The sequence below is a fragment of the Gekko japonicus genome, unplaced genomic scaffold (genome assembly GCF_001447785.1).
Source record: "Gekko japonicus isolate JY-2015 unplaced genomic scaffold, Gekko_japonicus_V1.1 scaffold1, whole genome shotgun sequence".
Classification (NCBI taxonomy): domain Eukaryota; kingdom Metazoa; phylum Chordata; class Lepidosauria; order Squamata; family Gekkonidae; genus Gekko; species Gekko japonicus.
The window spans coordinates 273582-299515 of record NW_015164181.1 but is presented as its reverse complement, the minus strand read 5'-3'; the positions used below and the strand labels follow the sequence as shown (position 1 = coordinate 299515).

The 25934-nt window shown below is 46.8% G+C and overlaps 1 protein-coding gene across 5 annotated transcripts in view; it reads left to right on the top strand.

The window, feature by feature from the left end:
• Positions 1-19349, top strand: part of SLC8A3 (solute carrier family 8 (sodium/calcium exchanger), member 3) — a 244412-nt gene extending 225063 nt beyond the window's left edge. For 3 of the 5 annotated variants that reach the window (XM_015407997.1, XM_015407995.1, XM_015407996.1), the window contains exons 7-8: positions 12779-13054; positions 18223-19349. In XM_015407997.1, coding sequence (XP_015263483.1) covers positions 12779-13054; positions 18223-18599 — 653 coding nt within the window. In that variant the 3' untranslated portion in view covers positions 18600-19349. The remainder of the gene's footprint in view (positions 1-12778; positions 13055-18222) is intronic. The other 2 variants (XM_015407999.1, XM_015407998.1) reach the window with 1 other exon arrangement.
• The last annotated feature ends 6585 nt before the right edge of the window (positions 19350-25934 follow it).

The window sequence follows — 25934 nt, the reverse complement described above, 5'->3', positions numbered from 1 at the left end:
AAGATCCTCAGACATACCAGTTACATCAGAGAACTTCAATGGTATAACTTTCCTTAGGGCATTGTGCATGTCAACACTTCTCTCTCTCCCTCCTCTGCTTTCCAAGTAGAGCATTGCTGATGGGATTAGTCTCTGGCTGCAAGCCAAATCACACCTGAAATCAGTTGGGATTTGCTTCCAAGTCGACCCATTTAGGTTTAGGCTGCCAGTTTCTCTGCCCACTCCCTTTCTGTTTCCCATTTTGTTTTCTCGCCTTTGTGGAACACTAGCAGGCTTTGTCCAGAAGTCTAGTAGATCTTGGTAGTGAGGATTTTGTTCATGCTGAGCAGGGGTCATTTCATAGAAAAAGAGATGCAGGAGCTCATTAGCATAACTTATTTGCATATGCCACACCCTCTGACATCACCGGAAGTGTGTCAGAAGGCAACACCCACCGCTCAGGCTCCACCCCCAAAATCTCCAGGTATTTCCCAACTCAGATTCAAACCTGGGTCTCCCAGATCCTTGTCTGGAACACTAACCACTACACAACACTTCATGGGGCAGCGGCTGTTGAGCAGTAGCAAGTCATTAGCTGCCGTGGTGGCCCTGATCAGGGCAGAAAAGCATGATATAAGTCTTGTACATAAATAATAAATAAAATGACTCTCTCCTTGGGCATTACAGTCATTACAGCTCTCTTTCCTCTACCTCCTAGGTGCAGGGTGTGTGTCTGGAGCTGGAAGGGAGAGATCAAGGCAGCCAACTACCTGCCACTTCCACAGTAGGGTTCCTTCTTTTCTCATGATTTCTGCTTGACTGCTTTCACCCCACCCACCCCTTTACTGCACTCTTCTGTGAACTGGGCCATTGCCAGTAAGGGCCAAGCAAGTTTTCTTGCAATTGCCTTTACCCTACTAGGGCTTTCTTGTGACATTCCGGCTCAGACCGACACCATTCATCATCCAGCCTTAGGCTTTCTTCATTGCCATTCCCTTCTCCTGTGGCAAGCTACAAACACCATCTCACCTTTTCCCCACGGGAAACAACAAACTAGCCTCTCTGTTCACTTCCAGCCAGAGGCTCCCCACCGCCTTCACCAAGTGCCCTTCTCCTCTCCCAGAGGAAGCCCTCCCTTGCCTCTAAGTCCCGCCCTCAAAGTCTGGAACTGCAAGCACCGGGCACAAAGCGTTCAGCTTGTGCGCGGGCACACAAAATAAGTAATTAATGTTTTCTAGGGGCAGATGCAACTTTTGTGTAGTGGCAGTTCTTATTTAAGCCCAGGTGGCTCCTTGTATTTTCTGCATCTCGAACTGCCTTCTTCATTTCATGTTTTTCCCTCCCCCCCCCCGCCCTCCTCGCAAGACAATTTCTGGCTACAAGTTCATCCTTGCCATCCCCTTTCAGTGATAATGCTTTCACGAGCCTGGAACATTTGAACTCCCTAACCAAGCGTTAAGTTCATTTTCCTCCCTTCTCTGACCCCCACCAGGGGAAAGGAGCTCTCAGTAGCGGCAGAGCGCTGAATCCAGCACCTTGCAGCCGGGCGCTACAGGGTGAGTAGAGGAGCAGCAGCCGCCGAGCAGGAAGGGAAGATTGCACAGCTTAGAGGGAGCATTGCCCCTCAGCCTCGCCAATCTCACATGGAATCTTCGGTTCAGGCGCCCACCAGTCTTCTCCAAGAGCACACGCGTACACACACACCCTCCAGTGGTGCCAGTGCCCTCCTCGGGTGCGCCCGGTGCTCCCTGGAGTGCAGCAGTGGGCCCCGCAGGGAGGGGAAACAGGGGTGCTTGGCTCCCCCCCTCCAGCGCTCTTCTCAGCTGAGTGGCCCTCGAGGGTCCCCAAGTAAAGTGGGCTGTTGTGTGTGGGGGGTCCCTGTCAATCCCGGCCTCTCCTCCTTCTGGCTGCGCTGCCCTTGTGCCTGCCTTCCCCACCAAGCTGCCCCCACATGTCGGCAGAGACCCCTCGTAGTGAGGAATGAGGAGAAGCAGGAGGAGGAGAAGGGAGGAGCAGACCCGGGCAAGAGGGCTTGTTGTTGGCCTCTGGTAGGCCTGGGAGGAGGGATCCCCCCGCGCCCAAGCCTGTGCCACTCCCGGACTCTGCAGGCGGCCTCGCCAAGGGGCGCTCCAGAGAGGCAGCTGCGTGCCCCAGCGTAGCATGGCCCCGGGGGAGCCTTGCCGCCACTGCCCCCTCCCCCAAACCTCTCCCCTGAAGCGGTCATTTACGTTTCTCCGGGGTGGCTGCCTGCCTGCCTGCTTCACCCAGCTCAGCCCGGCGGGCCGTGTCTCTCTCTCTGGCTGCCGGGATGGAGTGGTGCGAGTGGGCAGAGAGAGCGATTTGGACTGACCTGGCAGCGGGGGCTGTCGCTCCTGCTCCTTCTGCGCCTTGCCCGAGACAAGTCTCATTGGCGGGGGCTGTGCAGGCAGGAGGAGGCCTCAGAAGGAAGCCAGCACCAGTGCAAAAATAGCCCTGGGCCATGGGTGACCTGGGGGGGAGGGGGGGCAGGCCTGTTACTGCAGGAGCATCGCTCCAGTCCGAAACCAGGCCTGATGCTGAGTACATGTAGAGCAGCCAACTGCCAGTGCTGACATAAACGGTATTCCAATGGAAACTGGTCCATCATGACATACAGAAGAATTCTGTGCTGTGCCTGTGCTGTGGCAGCTGGTGGCGGTCTAACTGTGGTACCACTAGTCATCTCCCTAAGGGGAAAGTTATGTGGCGTCTGGCTGGGGGGAAAGGTGTTTGTTCTTTTATTCCTGTTACTGCTACAGTAGCATCCATGGAATTCGCACTGCAGCGTTCCATGCCAGCATTGTTGCTAGGTGTGAACAGCATGATAGACAGGGCAGAGAGAGCCAATCAGGGATCATGTAACAAAGGGGCTGGTCCAAGCGTCCATCACTTGCAGGGGGCGGAGAGAGGCCTCTTGTGGTCAGCAGCACACACCCGCTTAAGAGATTGGCTTTGTTAGAAGTCCCACGCATCTGCCAGTGGGGAGCCTCTGGCAGGTCCCCCAGCAGTGGCTTGATTCACCCCTATCCCTCACCCATGTCCCTCATGATAGCAAGAAGCCCATCCAGGTGACCAGCCACACCATCACAGATGCTACCAGTCCCTCCATCCATTGCTGGCCCCTGGTGAAGGCTTCCCGCCACTCATGGTGGCTCTCCAGCTGCTCCCACCCAGTCACCACCCACATGAATGACAGGGTGGGCAGGATTTGCTGTGCTGACCGTGGGCCCTTTACCTGGGGTCCTGGCAATGGCCTAGAATCCCCTGCTCATCTAGGCCACCAGCGACCATGACACCTGGCTCTGGGGAATGTGCCTCACCCCTGCCACCCGTATCCTCCCCCCGTCATGGAACAGCCAGGGCTCAGTGACAGTAAGGACTCCTCAGAGGAGGAGGGCCTGTGTGTAGCCAGCCCAGAGTCAACAGAAGCCAACCAGCAGGAAAATGAGGTGCAGTCATGCCAGGACTTGCAGCAGAGAGCCGGTTCAGAATCACCTCCACCCTCCAGCTCTATTTAAATAGGCAACAGTCAGTTGCCTGCCCCCAGCCCTTCGGGATTACCTGCACCCTTGAAATGTTGCAGAAGAAGGATGAGAATGGATTTACAGGCTAGGCAGCGAAGTGCACACCTCCTGGCTTAATGCCAGCTGCCTGCTGATAGTGGAGATGAATCTTTCCATGATTGTTCCTGAGAAGCTGGCTGTATGCATGACATCTTGGCGTGCAGCTATAAAGTCTCCCAAGAGATGCTTTTCAGTGTGGATGCAACATGTACATCAGACGCTGGACTGCTGACACTGTCTTGATTTATTCCTGGAAACCTGACCTCTGACTGAAAGACACTGGACTTCTGAAACCTTCTCTGGCCTTGTTATCTTTGTTAACCTGACACCAGAAGCCATCAAGCCAGCCAGTAGACCCTCTGACTGATAGGCAGGGGTCTTTTCATAGAAAAAGAGTGGCAGGAGCTCATTAGCATGTGATATGCTAATGAGCTACTAGGTCATTAGCATATGCCACACCCCCTGCCATCACCGGAAGTGATATCAGAAGGGGAAGCAAAAGGGGGGGAGGCATCTTCAAAAGCCTCCCCTTCCCTTCCCGAGCTGGCCTGCGGGGAGGGGGAGCGAAGAGAGAAGGGGTTTGAAGTTTAAACCCCTTCTCACTAGAGTTGGGCCACAGAAGGAGGAAAGAGGGAAGGAAAGAGAGAGAGAGAAGGAAAGAAGGAAGGAAGGAAAGAGGGAAAGAAAGAGCGAGAAGGGAAGAAGGAGGGAAAGAAAGAAAGAGCGAGAAGGGAAGAAGGAAAAGAGGTAAAGAGAGAGAAGGAAAGAAGAAGGAAAAGAGAGGAAGGAAGGAAGAGAACGGAAAGAGAGAAAGAAGAGGAGGGAAAAAAGGGCAAAGAGATGGGGGGAGGCTCTCCCACCCCCACTCCCCCAATCAAGCCGAAAGAGAAAGAAAAGGAGGGAAAGAAAAGCAAATGAGGGAAAGATGGCAAAGAGATGGAGGGAGGGAGGGAGGCTCTCCCACCACCACCCTCAAGCCCCTGCCACCCCCACCCCCGTGGATTCCTTACTTACTGCATTGGCACCGGCGGCAGGGCTCTCCAGGCCTCCTCCGAGCCGCAGTACTTCTGCACAGGCCTGGGGACCCAGCTGCGGGGCTCTCCGCGCCTCCCCCCAGCGCTTCAGCACGGGGAGCTGGGGGCAGGGCTTGCTGCCACCACCATTTGCACTGGGTCCTGGGTTGCTGGAGCAGTGCTCCAGCGGCTGTCTCCTTTAAGACCTGGTATTTTAGTTCATTGCTGTCCTCCATCTTCAAGCTTTAGTGGGGCTGGTCCTTCATTGGTGGGCCAGGGCTGCTGCCATCTGAAGATGTTGAGTCTGTCCTCTGCATCGTCTCCACCTTAGCTGCTGGGCCTGAGGACTCCATGATGGCCTCATGGTGCCATTGGCCTCTTTAGGGTCAGGGCGCATAGGTGGTTCATGACATCAGCACCAAACATCAAGGAAAAGGGACATAGGCATGGGGGGAGAATATAGTGGACTGTCAGCTTGGGATCCCAATTGGGCACTGGTGTTATTGCACCTTGCCTTCCACCTCCCTGGAGCCTGCTCATCTCTCTCAGGCCCTGGCCCAGGAGACTGGCCACTATCCTCCTCCCCCCCATGGCTCAACTCTATCTCTTCCTGGCTAGACAAGAGGGCAGGAGGGCCCAGGGCTGTGGAAGGACAATCCTGGCTGTGGGGATGGGGCAAAACAATGGCAGACCCCCCTCCTTCACGAGGGCCAGGGTTGGGGCCCAGCTGCTCAGACTGGTGCTGGATCCAGGGCCCTCTTCAGTGACATTGGAGAAAGTTCCCGCAACAGCATACTACTTTGGGAGTTGCCTGTGACGAAGAACCACAACACAGCTGGGCTGCTAATGATTGCAGAATCACCCCCTCTGCAGTGGGATTGCTACCAACGGTGCATGTCCCCCTGCCGTGGCTGCTGCTTCCAAGAACATTCCACCATTGTCTGTCACTGGCACTGATAGGGTGGGCTGGTAGCCATGATGAGCTACTACAGTGCCACAACAGCTTCTTGGCCCCAGTCCCTGGCCACCAGTGGCAAGGCACAGTGTTGTGTCCGCTGACCGCCACCAGAGGCCAGCAAATACCCCAGAGCTTGACTCTGGAAGAACAATGGGGACAAGGCTCCTGGTCTCTCCACTGAGGGACCAATGGGACGTTGGCGGTAGATTCAAACGCACCAACGGGACCTAGGGGGTGTCCCCACATGTGTATATAGTTGGTCCACGGGCCGTTTCCCTTTGTCTTTGTTGTGTGCCAGTGAAGCATGCAGGATGTTATGCGTGCCGCAGCGGCCTAGCCATGCGGTCAACCCACTACACAATACACAGCCAATTGTGGGGGGGGGGATATGTGTGTGTTCCCCTGGTGAAGGGTGTAGCGAGGAGGCATGGATGGGGATGCAAGGCCTTGGACCCTGGACATGTGCAGCCAAGGGGAGGCCCCCCGGGATCTTCCTATTTGCTTTTGATAATGGGTGGGTCCCCTAAAAAGGGGAAGGGGTGACAGTGACAGCAGAGGTAGGAATTCCCACAACTAGTGAACTGCAGGTACATGCCACAGTCAGTGAGGAATCAGATTGAAAGTACTAAGGGACATCTGCAGGAACTGGTCCTGCCCGGGCATCCAGCAGTTTTTAAAAAGGAACCGGGGGGGGGGTCATAAATGGAACCACAAATCTGCACAGATGGCTGATCCCTCCATGGTGCAAGTGTGGGTGCTTCTCACTTTTTGGGCACTGGGCCTCAGGATGAGGGCTGCTGGCAGAGAAATGACTCTGCAGACTCTGCAATAGCAAAATTGCTCATGGTGGCCATTCTTGTTGTCAGCATGTAGCAGGAGCTGTATGGCCAGATCAGCCATGGCAATGAGCCACCTGACAGACAGTCCTCCGGCACAACTAGTATTCATGGCTTCTCTTTGCTTGGGCCCCTCATTAACATACCCAAATTGCCCAAAAGCTCGTGGGGCCCAGAGCCCACTTCCGGTCCTCTGTAGGAACACTGCCCCCAATTGTAGATCATCATGGCTTGGGAGGGGGACACAGCTGTTCCTCTCCAAACCCCATGGTGCCCCTCACAAAGGGGGAACATTAACAGGCTAGGTCCAGTCCCTCTGTGCCAATGGGTGTCAGGGAAGCCCCCCCCCAACTCAGAATGGGTGCCAATGGGCTATGCTGGCATTTTTGGTGGGTGCAACTTTGTAGCTGCTCAGGGGGACGTTCCTGTGCTGAATTGCCACCATGCCCCCCAGCACACCCCATTTCCCACCAGGACAGGGGTTTCCTCTGGAGCTCTATTGGTGAGCTGCATTGGCGCAGCTGTGGCAGTACTATGGGCTGCAGCACCTCTTCTGCCCTGCACCAGCATAACTGGCCCTTTCGCCAGCTTAAACCAAATTTATACCAGCATTTGGGTCAGTTAGCTCCGTGTGCCGATTTGCCCCCTTAGCATTGCACTGATAGTCACCTCTGCTGTCTAACATCATACTAGGAAAGGAGGGAGAGTATGAGAGAAAACCTTTATTTGATGAAAGGTATTTCTTTATTTGGTGGAAGATAATGTTTCCTTAATTTCAGCCACCTCTCCAATATGAAATCCAAACTTTTAACGTTGGGAGCCTCTTCAGTGGATTTCAAGCCCTCCCGATGTGGCTGTCACATATACTGAAAAGTTTAAGAAGGGCAGCTGGAGGAAATAGGTTCATAGCTACCAGAAAGGGTGCCTGACACCCTTTTGCTTTTACCTTTTACTTCCCTCTGTATAAATGAATTAATGCCATTGATCATTGTGAGAGGGAAAGTAACTCTTTGCACTTGAGGCCACTAAATTGATGGGGGCAAAACCTAACCTCCAGTCTTGACAACAGGTAAGCAGGCCCTCATTGCTGTGGAGCTGTGGGGGGTGGGATGTTCCTTATACACACACACACACACACCATCTTCAGAATGACACCATTTTGCTAACTTTACAGAACATAGACAAAAAAATTAAACTGTAATTGGAGTAGGAAATCTTTTTCCTCCCCTAGTTTGGATCAGCCCTGATGTCTGTCTATGAATGTCTGCCACGGTTTATCAATCTCGTAATGCAGGAAACTGATTTCTCACAGTGCCCTTCTGTTTCCAATATATGCTCACTCTTCTTCGGAGAAAGGGTGAATAAGAACGCAAGGCTGGCCTTCACTTTCTTTGTGAAGCTGTCTCTGTTGCTATGGTAATAAATATGAAGTATCCTCTGGGCATTCATACAAAAACAAAGTTAAGAAAATTAAAAATGGCTCTCTTGTTACTAACATGCTTTCATAAGAACATAAGAACAGCTCTGCTGGGTCAACCAGTGGTCCATTTAATCCAGCATTCTATCACACACAGTGGTCAACCAGTTCCTCTGGAGAGCCAACAACAGGCATAGAGGCCAAGACTTCCTCCTGATATTGCCTCATGGCTCTGGGATTCAGAGGGTTAGTGCCTGTGAATGTGGAAGATCATCTCAGTCACCGTGACGGTAGCCATTGGTAGAACTGTCTTCCGTGAATCTATCTATTCCCCCTTTAAAGCTGTATGTTCCTGTAGCCATCACTGCATCTTCTGACAGTGAATTCCACACTTTAATCACTCTCTGAACCTACTGCTCATCAGTTTCATTGGATGCCCTTGAGTTCTAGCATTTGGGGAGAGGGAGAAAAATTTGTCTTTGTCAGCTCTCTATACCATCCCATGCATCATTTTATAACACTCTATCATGTCCCCCCTTAGTCATCTCTTTTCTAAACTGAAAAGTCCCGGACTCTTCAGCCTTTCCTTATAGGGAAGGTGCTCCAAGCCCTCTAATCATCTTGGTTGCCCTCCTCTGTACTTTTTCCAGCTCTGCAATGTCCTTTTTGAGATATGGTAACCAGAACTGTACACAGTACACCGTAGATCTATACAGCAGCATTATAATATTGGCCATTTTATTTTTAATCCCTTTCCTAATAATCCCTAACATAGATCAAGATGAAGAAGTGAGCAGTGCCTCACAAAAGCTCATCCCCTGCTACATGTTTTGTTAGTCTTTAAGGTGCTACGGGACTCTTGCTCTTTTCTACCCTAACATAGAATTTGCCCTTTTCACCACTGCAGCACACTGGGCTGACACTTACATTGAGCTATCCACTAAGACCCCAAGATCTTTTTCCCTCTCAGTCTCAGGATGTTCAGACTCCATTGCCCTGTACTTGAAGTGGGGGGGGGGGTTGTCCTAATGTGCATCACCTTACATTTACCAACACTGAACTTCATTTGCCACATTGTCACCCACTCACCCAGTTTGTGGAGATCCTCTTGGAGCCCTTTCAAATAGCTTGATACCACTGTGGAGCATGGGGGACCCCAGTGCCATCTTTAACCACTTTCACCTGCCCCACCACTAGAACCTTAAAGAAGCAGAGAAAAGTAGGGTTAAGCCAACAGCAATCGTTATTCTTTCAGCCGTAAAGAAGTCCTCTAGGTAGAAAGAATTTTTCCCCCTGTGGTTTGTTTGGAGGGGTGTCTCTCTAACGACTGTCCCTAAGTACACTACAGGACTGTAGTCCTATAGGTCGTCTATATCTGAATGTTATGGGTATAAGAATCAGCTTCTAGTAATTCATGGCAAGACCACATCTTCATGCCTTTGAGACAGTCAGGGGCAAAGCAGATCTGGAGTTCTATACATCAAAGAAAACACGCTCATATCAGGAAATAGCAAGAGTCATGTCCACCTATCACAAACAAATTTGGATACTTCCTGGAGCTGTATATATACTATCCAGAAACTAGATAGAGAATAGTAAATAAGAAGCAATTCTGATCATTCTTGATTTGCAGAGTTCGGAATCTGGATATAGCACTTCTTGTTGAGCCTGATGGTGGCAGTAGGGGCTAGCATGGCTTCAGAATTCAAAAGATGTGTGACACTCTTCCCTCACTGGCATGACCACCAGCCCTCAACCTTTGTGCTGCTTTAATTAACCAGGGTCTCTCCAGGCCTCTGAGTAGAAAGGGGGGCACAAGGTTGCACCACCCAAGTCCCCCCTCTCTTTCCTGGAGCAATATTTCTCCAAAGTATGGCACACTTCTCCTTCCTGCTCCTCCCTGGCCTGGCTCTGGAACCACCATTTGTGCTTCCACACTGCCCCCACCAGTCAGCCCCAGCCTCACCTACCTGGCCTGCATTATCTGGGCAAGGGGTTGGAGCACCACTTCCTCCAGTCTCATCCTCCATCCTTGTTGGCCCTCCTCCTTCCTTCCACTAGCCAGTTACTGGGAGACCTTCCGCCAGGCCTCCCTTGCCTAGCTTAGGTGGCTCTATTGTGTGCCTCCAGGCATGCGGAGGGACTGCTGATGGCCTGCTGAATGCATGTATGTGTCCCTGGTCATTCTGTTAGTAGAGGAATATCAACCACAAGAAAATAAAACAGCATTTTGTATCTGTTCATAGTCTCTTTGTACAGCAGGTAAGTTCAAAAGCAAGAACTACCATGAGCAGAATGATTGATTTCTCGTTGTCACTCAGGCAGCAAACAGTAGGTATTCCATAGTCTTCCAAGTCAGGCACAGCTATCACCAAGGACCAGGCCCTGGTGCCTCATTCATTTGTATGAGGCTGTAACCAATACAGGCCTCTTGACTGCCTATGAAAATACCCCCCAAAGTCTGTGCTGGAGTTTTTCTGGTAGCACAGGCAGAACCTTTCTTCCCAAACACACCCATCCCTTTCAGATACAGAAACGAAACATGATCCCTGTATTTCATGAGACATTCTGGTACAGTGAGGTTCTATGACTTAAGTAAGCTCAAAAATCATGGGATAGAAGGACAAGTCCTTTTATGGATCAAAAACTGGCTAGTTCATAGAAAACAGAGAGTGAGTGTAGGTGGGCAATTTTCTCAGTGGAGGGTGGTAAGCAGTGGGGTACCGCAGGGATCAGTACTTGGTCCACTGCTTTTTAACTTGTTCATTAATGATTTGGAGATGGGAGTAAGCAGTGAAGTGGCTAAATTTGCGGATGATACAAAGTTGTTCAGGGTGGTGAAAACCAGTGAGGATTGTGAGGCACTCCAAGGGGATCTGTCAAGGATGGGCGAGTGGGCGTCAACATGGCAAATGGGGTTCAATGTGGCCAAGTGCAAGGTGATGCACATTGGAGCCAAAAATCCTAAATATAAATACACATTGATGGGGTCTGAACTGGCAGAGACTGAGCAAGAGAGAGATCTTGGAGTTGTAGTGGATAACTCACTGAAAATGTCGAGACAGTGTGTGACTGCAATAAAGAAGGCCAATGCTATGCTGGGGATTATTAGGAAGGGTATTGAAAACAGATCAGCCAATATAATAATGCCCCTATATAAATCAATGGTGAGACCTCATTTGGAATACTGTGTGCAGTTCTGGTCACCACACCTTAAAAAGGATATTATAGCTTTGGAAAAAGTGCAGAAAAGGGCAACTCGAATGATAAAAGGGTTGGAACACTTTCCCTATGAGGAAAGGTTAAAGCGCTTAGGGCTCTTTAGCTTGGAGAAAAGACGACTGAGGGGTGACATGATCGAGGTTTATAAGATTATGCATGGGAAAGAGCAGGTAAAGAAAGAGGTACTTTTCTCCCTTTCTCACAATACAAGAACTCGTGGGCACTCCATGAAACTGCAGAGCGGTCGGGTTAGAACGGATAAAAGGAAGTACTTCTTCACCCAAAGAGTGATTAACACATGGAATTCACTGCCACAGGAAGTGGTGGGTGCTACAAGCATGGACGGCTTCAAAAGGGAATTAGATAAGCATATGGAGCAGAGGTCCATCAGTGGCTATTAGCCACAAGGTATAGCTAGGGGCTCTGGGGCAAGTGATGCTCTGTCTTCTTGGTGCTTGGGGGGGGGGTCAACAGTGGGAGGGCTTCTAATGTCCTGGCCCCACTGCTGGACCTCCTGATGGCACTGGTATTTCTGGCCACTGTGTGACACAGAGTGTTGGACTGGATGGGCCTTTGGCCTGATCCAACATTGGCGTCTCTTATGTTCTTATGTTCTTATGTTCTTGTTGGCTCTCCTCCTTTCTTCCACTAGCCAGTTACTGGGAGACCTTCAGCCAGGCCTCCCTTGCCTAGCTTTCCCCAGGTTCTTGCACAGCTGGGCTCCTTCCATGCCCCACCCGGGCCATCATGGTTGGGGCTTCTCCTGGTTGCCTTCATTTTTGGCAGCTGATCTAATGGTCTCTGAGGCTTACTCTTCCTTTGCATCACCTTTGTTGTCCTGGTACCAGGAGATGACATCAGCAACTGATGCCCAAATCTCTGGGGCTATGGAGGGAGGTGATGAGGCCCATGCCCAGTTGCTGCATCTACCTGCTGCCCAGAGTTGGGAGTTCTGGCTAACCCAGATATATGAGGTTATGAGGGAACTGGGCCGGTCCAACTCAGCTCCTACAACTTCAGGGAAATCCCTGGCTGTGCTACAGGCTCCTTGGCTGAGGACAGGTAAGGCACTGAGCCCACACACAATGTCTGATGTAGGAAAATGGTATCGCCATGTGTATCCTGCATTTCTTCTATCACGGTTCTCATCTGTAGAATTTCCAGTGCTCAGCAGAGCAGACCTGCTTAGGTGGCTCTATTGTGTGCCTCCAGGCATGCAGAGGGGACTGCTGATGGCCTGCTGAATGCATGTATGTGTCCCTGGTCATTCTGTTAGTAGAGGAATATCAACCACAAGAAAATAAAACAGCATTTTGTATCTGTTCATGGTCTCTTTGTACAGCAGGTAAGTTCAAAAGCAAGAACTATCATGAGTAGAATGATTGATTTCTCATTGTCACTCAGGCAGCAGACAGTAGGTATTTCATAGTCTTCCAAATCAGGCACAGCTGTCACCAAGGACCAGGCCCTGGTGCCTCATTCATTTGTATGAGGCTGTAACCAATACAGGCCTCTTGACTGCCTATGAAAATACCCCCCAAAGTCTGTGCTGGAGTTTTTCTGGTAGCACAGGCAGAACCTTTCTTCCCAAACACACCCATCCCTTTCAGATACAGAAACGAAACATGATCCCTGTATTTCATGAGACATTCTGGTACAATGAGGGTCTATGACTTCTTTGGCTGCAGTGGACTAAAGGGAGTGCTGGTAGAGATTTCAGGATTTCTGCAAAGTCCACTGATCTTGTATGTCTTGTTTTCCATTGTCTGCAGCAGGAGATGAAGACGAAGACGAATCTGGCGAGGAGCGTCTGCCCTCCTGCTTTGACTATGTCATGCACTTCCTGACTGTCTTCTGGAAGGTGCTCTTTGCCTGTGTCCCGCCCACTGAATACTGCAATGGCTGGGCTTGTTTTATTGTGTCCATCATGATCATTGGCATGCTCACCGCCATCATTGGAGACCTGGCTTCTCATTTTGGCTGCACTATTGGCCTTAAGGACTCAGTGACTGCTGTTGTCTTTGTGGCTTTTGGTACTTCAGTTCCAGGTGAGGAGGTTTATGGGGAACTTTGTTGATCCATACTACTTCGTCATTCACAGTCCCACTATTCAGCATGTAAAGATGTTCACTTATCGTGCCACTCCCCATTTATCTATGCTACCAAAAAAACCCAACATACTTATTCTGCTGCCTCCAGGGATGACACAAAAATGACTGCTCTAAGAAAAAGAGAAGCAGCAACCTTAGGGCTGTTTCACACATGGGCTGCAGTTAGATGACAGGCTTAGCATGTTTTGGCCACGCCTGTAATTTGATCCTTATCTTTTTGTGCTGGAGAATTTTGTCTAAACATCCACCCTTAACCCACTGCTCTGCATGCTCACCATGTGGTTGACCAGATTATCGCTGCACAGTAACTGTGGAGCGGGAGGGTGGACAGCAGCCTGTTTTTTGTTTTTCACACACGTGCATAAGCGCATAGCTGAAGCACCAGCTCCTTTTTGATAGCTCTGCAGTCCCTCTGCCAAGTACTGTGATCATTGGTTCCTATACAACTGTATTTCTCCACCTGAAATCACTACCTTTCCTACCTGATTTTATTCCCTTTCCCACTCATTTCATAGGGAAGTTTTCCCTTTCCCTCTCCCTATAGAGCTTTCCCTCCAGAGCAATATTATGAAGTGGCTTGGAGTAAAGTTCTGGGGGCAGAATCCTGGCTGCCAATATGGGAGCCTAAATAGGTACTATTTCCAGCACCTTCCGACCCCAAAAAATGGCAGAAAGGGTTGTTTGTCTTCAATTTGTCACTCTAAAACAACCCCCATGGGCTCCCGATCAATGTTCCCTCTAAACTGAGTTAGTGTGAGCTAGCTCACAATTTTTTAGCCTCCGGCTCACACATTTTTCTCTTTGCTCAGGAAGGACGGCTCCAGAGCAAACTAAGTTATGCAGTTGCCAAATCGCTTGCTCACAACTTTAATACCAGTAGCTCACAAAGTAGAATTTTTGCTCACAAGACTCCACAGCTTAGAGGGAACATTGCTCCCGATCACAACAAAATATTGCAGCAGAGAAGCACACAAGCAATGATTCAAAACCCTTGCACAAAGATCTGATGATGGCTGCCAATATGGGAGCCTAAATAGGTACTATTTCCAGCACCGTCCCACCCCAAGAAATGGCAGAAAGGGTTGTTTTTCTTGAATTTGTCACTCTAAAACAACCCCCATGGGCTCCCGATCACAACAAAATATTGCCGCAAATAAGCACACAAGCAAAACCCTTGCACAAAGATCTGATGATGCGCACATTGCTAACTGGTTTTTTTGTAAAGGAGCAAAAACAGAAGGGAAGGTTCAGACTTCCCAGATAGAGAGTTCAGACATCTAGAAATGCGGGCTAAAACCAGCTACATCCATAAAGATCAGACTTTCCCCGGTGTCAAAAGACCCCGCAATCAGAATGGTGTGAGGAGGGAGGGTGACAACTGGGAAACGGGATATTGATGATGCTGTTAATGTTCTATTTAAATATGAGGGATAACAGCAACATCAGATCAAACAGTTCGTCTGATCGCAGTCATACTGTTATTGTTACACAACAGTAAACAGAAATAGCAACATACATTTGCCAAGAAAAAACATGCACACATTATGTATATATGTTTAGAATTCACTATGTGCTGCAGCTTCCAAACCTATGTGCATATGACAAACTGAGAGCTCATATATATTACCTGAGAGTGTGCACTTTTCCCCTGTTATGTGCATGTCTGAAGGGTCACTCATAAATCTATCCCATATTTTCTGATTTCCTTTCAGGGTGTACATAGTGAGCTAGGAACTGGAATGTCTCCAGCCATCCATGGACAGATGGCACACAGAGTTTTCCTGCATTCACCTCCATTCCTGCAGCCCCTTCTGACACCCACAATGATCATTCCTAGGGTCTTGGGATGCTTGCAGAGCAGCAGTCACACAGGCAGGCCCATGGCCTGGTGTGAAGAATGACAAGAATAAAATGGCCCACCTTCCTCAGCAGAGCTGCCCTTCAGAAGAGGAAGGCCTGATTTCATGCTCTTGCCCTATCTTATTTCACCCCCACCATGTGTGGATATTTTTCTGCAGAGCTCTGACAGCCCTTGTGGAGATCAGGAAGGGGTAATGGAATATAGAAGAATGCGGGAAAACTTTGTGTTTGGTACATGGAACTACATTACAAAGTGCTGTTTTTAAGGAGCCATGTAAGCTTTAATCCGGGAGCTAGTTTGCTTTTTTTCCCGGATTAGTTACTGCAGGGGTCCCAAGCTTGGTGCCTATGAGTGCCAGGGCACCTGTCAGCACCTGTCCTGGTGCCCACCAAGTGTTTTTAGATAGGGAGGGGCTTTTGCCTAGCAGGGCTTATGAAAGTGAGCTGTGTGCACGCAGGAAAATATTTTTAAACAACATTATAAACATCTTGTTAAGCAGAGCTTAGAATTATGTCTGACCTCACTCCCTAACATTGTGTGGTTGGCTCTGCCTCTTGTGGCAGCCAGTCTATGACTGGCATCATCTCCTGCAGCAGCCATTTTGTAGTGATGCCCACCACCTGGTGTCAGAATCCTAAAGGGGCCTGAAAGCTCAAAAAGGTCAGGGACCCCAGAGTTACTGTATAAATTACAAAAGTAAAGGCCACAGTTGCATGCATCATTTCATCTAGAAGTAAGATTTATTTATTTAAATGATTTATCAGACACTTTTTCAAAATGAGGGGAAATCAACTTTGAGGGAAAGGCTGTGCAGAGAAGAAGGAGCAAGAAAAGGCAGGATTAAGTGATACTGGAAGGAACCATGTATAAGAACTACATGCAGCTTTCTCCCTTGGGGGTAATTCACACAGTCCATTTGTGGCACGTGGTGAGCCACATTCACAATTACACTCAGTCAAAAAAAGCCACATTTACTTCCTTGCCTACTTTCCTGAGACATGGGGCAAGCATTGCCCTGGGAAGATTAACACAGATTCCCCATTACACCATGGACTTTGAATTAAATATAGCAATTCATTTCAGGTTTGCACCATATCTCTTAATGGGAAGTGAAGTGATAGGCTGATCACTTGCCAAGTAGTTCTTCAAGTAGTCACATTAATTGCCCTTGGAATGACTCTGGGGTTCTCAGTAAGGTGGCAAATCTATACCACTTCTGGCAGCACTGAACGGGGCAAATTCTATATTAGGGAAGGGATTTTCTTAATGATGGCTAGTATAATGCTCTGGCTCTTATTATTCTGGTACAGTATTTGGAGTACTGGGTATGGTTAGGCTTGCCAAGTCCCCCCAGCGGACGGGGAAATCCCCGCCCCAGAGGCCCATTCCCCGCCACCACCGGATCAGGCCCCAGGGGGAACTCCACCCCGACGTACACGTCACCAGGAAGTGACGTGACCACGCCGGGCACACTGGGGGCGGGGCCACAGTCATCCGAGGGATAACTCTATAGTTTTCCCTTGGATGGTCATGGCCCCGCCCCCAGCGTGCCCAGCGTCGTCACATCACTTCCTGGTGACATGGATGTGGCGTGCGCTCCGGGATCGGCCCGGGTGTCCCCCGCTCCGGAACAAGATGAGACTTGGCAACCCTAGCTATGGTTCTGGTTGCCATATCTCAAAAAGTATACCAAAGTGCTGAAAAAGGCAGAAAGGGGCAACCATAATGATTAAACATCCCTACAAGGAATGATTAAACATCCCTACAAGGAAAAACTAAGGCGTTTGGGCCTGTTTAGAGAAGAAACAACCATGATGGTTGTAAAGTGATGTATGTGGTGGAGCAAGTGATTAAAGAGAACTTTTCCTCTCTCTGCCATAACACTAGAGTTCTGGAGCACCCAGTGAAGTTGATTTGCAATAGAATTATGAGAGACACAAGTCCTTCTTTACTCAAAGAGTAACTTAATGTCACAGGACACAGTGATGATCACTAGTATAGTTGTTTTAAAAAAGTAATCAGACAGTTTCTTGGAAGATAGGTCCACCAGTGGAATTAGCCATAATGAGTAAATATGACCTCTATGTTCAGAGGCAGTATTCAGAACCCTCTGAATACCAGTGCTAGGAAACAACAACACAGGGAGGCTTTGACCTCTAGTCCCTGCTTCTAGGCCTTTCAAGAGCATTTTATTTATTTATTTATCATTTATTTATTTCGATTTCTATCCCACCTTGCCTGACAAGCAGGCTCAAGGCGGCGTTCAATAATTAAAAGTACAATAAAAACAGATAAAATTGCAACAATAGTATATAAAGTGCAGATTAAGTACAATTAATGAAGTGCGGATGGCAATCATTGTAAAATGGCCCAGTATGACTAGACCAGTATCCCTGGTAAAGTGCCAGTAATAGATGTTAATTGAATGAGTTAAATCTAAACTCAGTTTCCATCAGCGGAGCAGAGGGAGAGATTTTTGCCAGTTTCCCCTTCTCATCACAGACTCCCAATTAACTCCTCAGGTTGATCTTGAGGGTTCTGTGTGTTTGACCCAGAAGCATCTGGCTGACCACTATGGGAAATGGGATTTGTGTGTGTGTGTTTGTGTGCTTGCATGCCTGGAAGCCATGGTGACTTCTGGCAGCCCCTAGTGGGGTTTGGACGTTTCAGAGAGGTGGCTTTTATATTACCTGCCTCTGCATCCCGGGCCCTGGTATTACTTGAAGGACTCCCTTCCAATAACTCGCTAGGGTCGTCCCTGCTTGGCTTCCGAGATCTGACGAGATTGGGCTTGCCTGGGCTATCCAGGTCAGGGCAGGAAAATGGGATTCTTGACTAGTTGTACCATTAGTCAGATGCAGCACAGCTGCTCTTACGTCTACATTTGGAGGCTCACATGAATACTCCTTCATATAACATTTTGCTGCCACATAGAAAGATAGTGGTCAGGAAGGAGTATTCTAGCCTACCCTTCTCCCTGACAATTTTCTCTGTGGACAGTTGGCGGCGGGGGGGGGTTTAATGCAGGAGGATTCAGTCCTGTGGAGCCCCATGCCATTGGCAAAGCTATAACCTAGACACATATCCTTGCAAGAATTAGGACTAAATTGATGGTCCTTTCCCTTGCATCCCAACAAGATACCTCCATCTTCCCTTTATCAATAGTAGCTCTTTGCCCCAATTGAGCATTGCTGTCTCCCTGTTTCTTTGTTACCCATGCCCTAGTTTCTCCTCTCCCTTTCAGACACTTTTGCTAGCAAAGCAGCCGCCGTCCAAGACATGTATGCAGATGCTTCCATCGGCAACGTCACGGGCAGTAATGCTGTCAACGTCTTCTTGGGCATTGGACTGGCATGGTCAGTGGCCGCCCTCTACTGGGCTTCCAAGGGACAGGAGTTCCACGTGTCTGCCGGCAGTCTCGCCTTCTCTGTGACATTGTTCACCATCTTTGCTTTTGTCTGCATCAGCGTCCTGCTGTACCGAAGACGGCCTCACCTTGGAGGAGAACTAGGGGGCCCCAAAGGGTGCAGACTTGCCACAACTTTGCTCTTTGTGAGCCTGTGGCTCCTGTACATTTTGTTTGCCACCCTGGAAGCCTATTGCTACATCAGAGGATTCTAAGCCGTGAAGAAGATGATGATCAAATTGGATGGGAGGGCTCCCCCTCCTCCGTTACCTCATTAGACACCAGTACTCAGAGTGTTGTCAAACAAGAAGCGACAGCTATCAATCAAGATTCCATAGCTGCCCAGATGGTAGGAGAACTGGGCTTTAAGAAGGGCAAAACTATCACAAAAACAAAGTTCAAGATAACTAAAATGAAGCCAACAACATCATCCCAGCCACTGATCCTATCCAGTCAAATCCAAAACTTCAGCAACATTCAAAGTTCCTGTTTGTTTCAGTTGCTGCTGATCTCAACATTGTTCCTTCCTCCGCCTTACTAAATGTCGTGAATCAGATGGAAAACAAACATTTTTATATATATTTGAGGGTGTGATTCTTAGAGCCAAAACAGATAAGATGCTGAGAATCTGTATATAGACTCTTCCTTGATTTGTTATAAGCTAATCAGCAGGTCCAGGCAGCTGCTTTGAAGATTAAGGGACTATTTATTTAACCTTTTCCCCTAAAATGCTTCTTCCACAATTTAAAATGCTCCTCCACAGCTTCAGTTTACTCTGTGCAGGCAGAAAGATAGGTCCAGGTGCTTGCACCTGTATTTTCCCCCATGCAGAGTAAATTGCTGCTTTGGATGGGCATTTTAGGGTATGCAGAAGGTATGAGCGGAAAGGGTTAGACACCCTCTTCCCCAGCAGCCCTCCCCTTATCTTCAGAGCAGCCACTGTACATTCATCTTTCTCATCTGGTTTGGCCCTGGGTTGGTCTGTTTTCCTTTGTAGTACTCAGAAACACTGGGAAATGATCAGCCCATCCAAATCTCAAGCCAGAATCAGTGCTGGAGATGAAAATGCTACTTTTTTTTACATTGCATAAACAATGTCTGTCAAGAGACTTGCTCTTTTTCACTTTATTTTAGAGTTACAATGTCAGACTGTTGTGTTTTAAACACAAAGACAACACACACACAAACATACACCGCTGCAGGAAAAAATACAGTTGATGGCTGGAGCATGTAGCAATCTGATCACCTGCCTGGGCTACTAAAATTTAAAAAAACAAACAGAAAAAAAAGACCTTTAACAATATTGTATCTAACTTGTATATTTTGAATATGGCAACTTTCTTTGTGTAATGAACTTACTTAAAGCTTTTGTCACTGCAGAGAACAACAACCACAAGAGATAAGTCATTTATAAAAAGTAAATAAACCAACACAAAGGGGGGAAAGCCTGCAGTGTGGAAAACAGGAGCCAGGAAAAACCAGCACAAGTTTCTTTTTTAGTCATGGTAGGCAGTTTGTCCATCTACGAAAGGGAAGGAAATTGTTTCTTTTTTAAAGTGGAAATGACGTTGTGTAAATAATTTGCTGTTCTCACATTTTTTGGTGCATATGAGAAACCTTTGAGGTGTTAATGCCACTCAAAGTCTTCTAAGCATTATCTTCCTGGGTTTACTTTGTTCTTAAAAACACTTGAGAACCAGGAAAGGATTCTGGCAATTCGTCTTGAGTAAGCATGCCAGATTGCATCAGGGACGCATCTGTGGCTCTTTTAACAACCCATTTGTGAAAAGAAGTCCTCACTGTGGGTGCTTTCACACACACTAAATAACACACTTTCAACCCACTTTCAGTGCACTTTGTAACTGGATTTTACTGTGTGAAATGGCAAAATCCACTTGCAAACGGTTGCTGAAGTTGAATAAAACTGCATTATTTAGCATGTGTGACAGCACCTTGTGACTCAGAGGCCTAGTGCCTCAGCTATGGGAAGGCTTTGTGAGTTGGACGTGGCTTCCCATCATCACCTGAAGCATCTGGGATGTAATTTGGTAAGCCTGCATTTGGCCAGATGACTTCCTCATCTCTTGTAAGGCAGAGTAGGATCTCATGGATGATGACACACCTCTGGTTACTATAGTGCACTGGCATCTTATATACTAAGCAAACTGAACACCAGTTCCCCTCGGGTAGTTTGGGTTTCTTTTTTCTTAAAGAAAGCACTGATAATATTTTTCCAGCTCATATGATGTTTCCTGTTCAACTAGCCTGTGTTACATCTATACTTTTCTTTTCACACCTATTTTCAAAGGGCCAGCACTTTGCAGTCTCTGTTCAGTTGAGAGGTGTGGTCTTAACTGCCCTCATCCTGCATTATGTGATGAACATTCTAAAAAAGCACCCTTTTCATTTCCATGGATCATTTTTTAAAGAAAAAAATTTAAATGAAAAAAATATATATAAATGAATTATAGCAACAGTTGAAAACTGAAGTTTTTGGGTTGGTACTAAATAAAAGCTATACTTATATCTATATACACATATTATATATACATATTTCTTAAGTGCAAGAGTAGAAAGGTTTATGCTTTATTTTTAAAGTGGAAGACATTTTCTTCTGTCCAAAAATACTTAGGTGCTCTACAGGAATGTCTTCTTCATAAATGCCAACCTTATTAAAGAGGCGTGGAAGGATCGGAGGAAAACAAGCGGTATCCATATATTGCATATCATTTTATATGAGTAATCACTGAAGGTAAAGTAGGACATGTGCATATATGGAAATTTGTTGCTGAATGCATGTGTGTGGAGCATGAACATGAAAGAGCGATGAAAAACCTGCACTGGCCAAAAAGGATGCATCACTGAACGTGGACATGAAGATGCAAGATGATCTAAGAAATGTAGGACAATGAATGAAAATTATCCTTAACTGGGAAAAAATGATTTATTTTCTTATAAAACCATACAGAAGTTTCATATATGTCACACTCCATTTATGGGTCTTTATCACATATAGATATAGTTGTGTGTGTGTGTGTGTGTGTGTGTGTGTTAAGAAACTTAAGAGGGAAATGAGAACAGTTTGTTCTATTATACCATAAGAGCTCGAACAGAGGAAGGGGGTGGGAAGAATTCTTATATCTGATGGCTTTCATTAGGGTTCTGAAGTGACACCACAAGTAGGTAATCCCCATAATGAGACAATCTATTGGGAAAATCTCTTGCAGAAACCCCATTAAAGTGCATCAGAGCATGCTGGTAGATAATGCCACAAATCAGAAAAAGGATTCCGTCCCTTAGAAATGTTGTTTCCCCAAGTACAGCCATTCCATCTCCAGTGGGAGGTTTAGTATCTGTCATGCTATTTCATCCATTCTGTTCTTCCTGCAATTTATATTTTATCATTACCTACCTTCAGGAAGAAATGAGTGTGGAAAACAGATTAAATAAATATCTTGGTGCCTGTCCTACAATGTCCTGCACAACACCACACTTTATAAAATAAGGAGCCAGATGTTGAATTATCAGTTCTTCTGGATTTCAAAAAACAGAATTTCCCCAAGTTACCACTATTGAGTTTAATTCCTGTTACTTCACAATCATTTGATGTGCTAATGCTTTGGTACAAATGACCTTTGTTACCTGAATTATATTCATATATATGTATTCTTTGGTTTATCTGTCACATTTGTATCCCATCCTTTCCCAAAAGAGGTCTGGACAATGTAAATGAGATCTCATTTTATCCTCACAACAACCCTGTGAGGTTGGCATAGAATGAGCAGCAGTGGTTTGCAAGGATCTCACCTGTAAAAAAAGTGCTGAGTAACTCCAAAGCCATGCATTCAATCCAATGGGAGCTGTCACCTCATCCTTTTTTTATCTCCAAACATTCTTGGATTCCTTTCCTAATTCCATAAGACTCTCACAAAAGTAGCCTTTCTTTAAAGAAATACTGAGCTTGGAATTCAAATGAAATAGGTGATAATTTATTAGGTGAGTTCTTATTTGACCAGGCTAGCTTCCTAGTTAAGAAACCTAACCTGGGTACAAGTGAAATGCTGATCATGTTTGCTCATTCAGCGTCATCACAGTTTTTTCATCTGCTTATTTCTTAAGATCACCTTGTTGGGGAGCGGTGGACTGTATGCCATTACCTGTGTCATAGCTGTTTTGCTGCCCTTAACATGCACTGAGAAGAAAAAGTTCTGGGCCAACAATGTCAGTGGAGTGTCTCTTCATTTTATTTTTAAGTCATTAAATACAAGAGAAGTCAATTAAAAATCTGTGTTGCCTTTTTGACGGAGTAGGTCTCTAATTTCTAGAAGTGGGCATAGAATCATTTTGGCCTTTTCTTTCATCCCATATCTTTGCCTTTCCTTGCTGGCAGAAGATATAGCTCCAAGTTGCGACACCTAGACAAAAGCCACTACCCTCCTCCTGTTGTACACTTACTTTACAAACCATACCTATTACATGTCTCCTTCATTACTATGAAAATAATATTCTGTGTGTCCAGTTCTGGCAAAATTTTGGCCCTGGGAGGTGCTGGAGAAGGCCTGAGAGAAATCTTACAGCATGTTCTGCAAGAGCTTTGTCAATCTTCGAAAGATATGGTGTAACTGCACTGACAGGATACAGGTGGCTTAAACTCTTCTATCCCCATTCATTCACACCACCCCTCAGCTGCGAGAAGCTTAAAACAACACTGGGGAGATCCAGGTACTTCCCCTTCCTCCCAATGGGGGCTCAAAGTAGCTCACATCATTCCATCTTCCATTTTATCCTCACAGCGGCTTCACAAGGTAGGTTTAGGCTGAAAAAGGTGTGACTGGCCCAAGATCATCCACCAAACTTCCAAGGTAGAGTGGAGATTTGAACTGGTCTCCCAAGTCCTTGTCAAGAAGTAAAAAAAAGTGTTGCCATTTTGGTGTTCACTTGAGTCCAAGTTACCAAGGTCATTTCAAACATGCACATTTGTGCATATACAGGAAAAATAGTTTCCTCCCCCATCATTTAATGACCTGACCATCTCAGATCCTGGGGTAGAACTGATTTCACCTAATGCAAGGCAAAGAAATGAAACTCCACCACTACAGCTATTGTACAGCTGCAAAAGGTTGTACAGCATAAAAGAAACAAAAGAATTATTTGAAATATCAAGTGAACTGAGCTCAACAAAACCAATGACAAAATAAGCTATAAAAGAGAAACGGAAACAGCTACATGAAGTTGCCTTGTACTAAGTTAGACCCTTGGTCTACCAAGGTCAGTACCCTGACTAGCTGTAGCAGTCCAGGGTCTTAGGAAGAGGTCTTTCAGATCACCTACAACCTAATTTGTTTAGTTAGAGATATCAGGGATCGAATCTGGGACCTTCTACATAGTAATAGATGCTGTACCTCGGAGCTATGTCCTCTCCTTCATTGTTTCATCCCCACAAGCAAAGCCCTCTCATCCTTTTACCATAGAATTGTCTTCCCCAGGCCTAGAATACTTCAGCAGCCATAAGAAAAAACTAGTACATCAACTTTGCAAGGTGAAGGACCCTTTAAAAAACTGACCAGTTCACCTTAGTTCCTCACCTCATAAACAAATCCCGCTTAGCCTAAGCACACACCTCCGCCAACAATACCCCAGCCTTGTTTAAGGCTTTCTGGGGAATCAGAAACTGCAATTAGGATCCGTTGGGGAGGCTGCACCAGAGGCAACAGCAAAATAGTGAAGTAGCCAGAAAGTAATTACAGGGAAGTATACGAAGATGGTATTGACACCTGAAAGTGCAGACGGCAACTGTTTAATAAAACGAACAGGAACTATTGAGCAACTGAGGTTGAAATAGGTCACTTTACATGTTCTGTGGTGTGAAGTGACCAAGGTCTGCCTGAAATATTTTACCACACTCAGGATAGCTCAGTATAACATTTAAACATGGAGGAAATTTGAAATTTCTGTTGTCATGTGACAGATGAAATCGGCATTTTACATTCACGCATGCCAGTAAGCAGGTCTTTGACAAAGGGGAAATTCAGGCTTGTAGATAAACTAGAAGTTGCCAGCTTCTAATAAAGGCCAGGGTTGGTGACACTTCCCAAGTTCTCTAGGAAATGTTCGGACACTAATGAAGTCTTGCTTATTTTTTACACTCCTGCTAGAACCAGCTGTTTATTTAAGGTAAAGTCGATCTCAACTGTTGTTGATGATCCTGTGTCCCTGTATTAAGATACTTACAACAACCAACATTACATGTATTTGCTAATAATATGCAGGAGGGAGGTTCAGCCATCCTCTCCTCTAAAAAGCTCACAATACAATCAACAAGGCCTCATTGTAGTGTGGAAGGACCTTTTTTTTTTGTCTTCTGTCTGTATTACTACACTGTCCACAAAAACTCCAGATGGCCCATCCTATCACTACAGTCAGCTAAGAAGGAGGCAAGATGCTCCACTTGTCAAGAAGTAAATGCAAGAGTCTCTTTCACTGGTGGTAGAGCCTTTTGCATAGGAGAAATGTGCCTTTTGTCAATGGAACATGCCACTGTTAGCTAAGCAGAATGGCAAATGCAACCAAATGTACCAATAAAAATCAATAAAGCAAGTATACAATAAATACAATAAAGCTAGTATAGCTTGAAAAGTAGCATTAAAACTAAAACTCAAACAGGAATGTCAAGCTAAAAGATGTATCAGACATTATTAACAACAGAGCAGTACAATAACTTGTACTAAAACCAGAAGCAAAATACAGCAAAATAAAAATATTCAGTATCAATATTTATTAGTCCTCAAAACTAGATTGGAGAAAAAACAACAGTTTACGGGGGAAAGAAGCTTTTGTCTGGTTTTAACAAGTTAGAAAATTGGCAGCTAGGTGGAGAGTAACTGGGCACTCATACTATGAATGAAGTGCCATAACTAAAAAGGTCCTGTCCTTCATGGCTACCCACCTAAATTATTTTTTTATTATTATTATTATTATTATTACCAGGATTCTTTTAGTGAGAAGTGTTACCCAAATCGGTATACACATGTCAGGGCCATAATGTGCAGAGGTGTCCCCCTGCCAGTACGGAACGAACAGATGTCTTCTGGCCACACGGATACCTGGGTTTGTTTAGCCTATGTATATGGAGGTACAAGTCCAGATCAACACTAAAAAATTTACCCACTTTCCGGGGGCCCAATCCACAACTGCTCAGCTGGCCAGTGCCCCCGAGCAGCCCCACCCATGCTGATATACCCAGTACGATGATGTCACCTGGAGGTGGCATAGGGTCGCCAGCCTCCAGGTGGGGCCTGGAGATCTCCCGCTTTTACAACTGATCTCCAGCTGGCAGAGATCTGCTCCCCTGGAGAAAATGGCTGCTTTGGAAGGTGAACTCTAGGGCAATGTATCATGCTGAGGCCCCTCCCCTCCCCAAACCTCTCCCAGATCCACCCCCAAAGACTCCAGGCGTTTGCGAACCCAGACCTGGTTGGTGACATCATTGCGCAGGGCACGGTGTGGAGGGATGCTCTAGCAGCTGAGAAAGGTTACCCACTTTCCGGGGC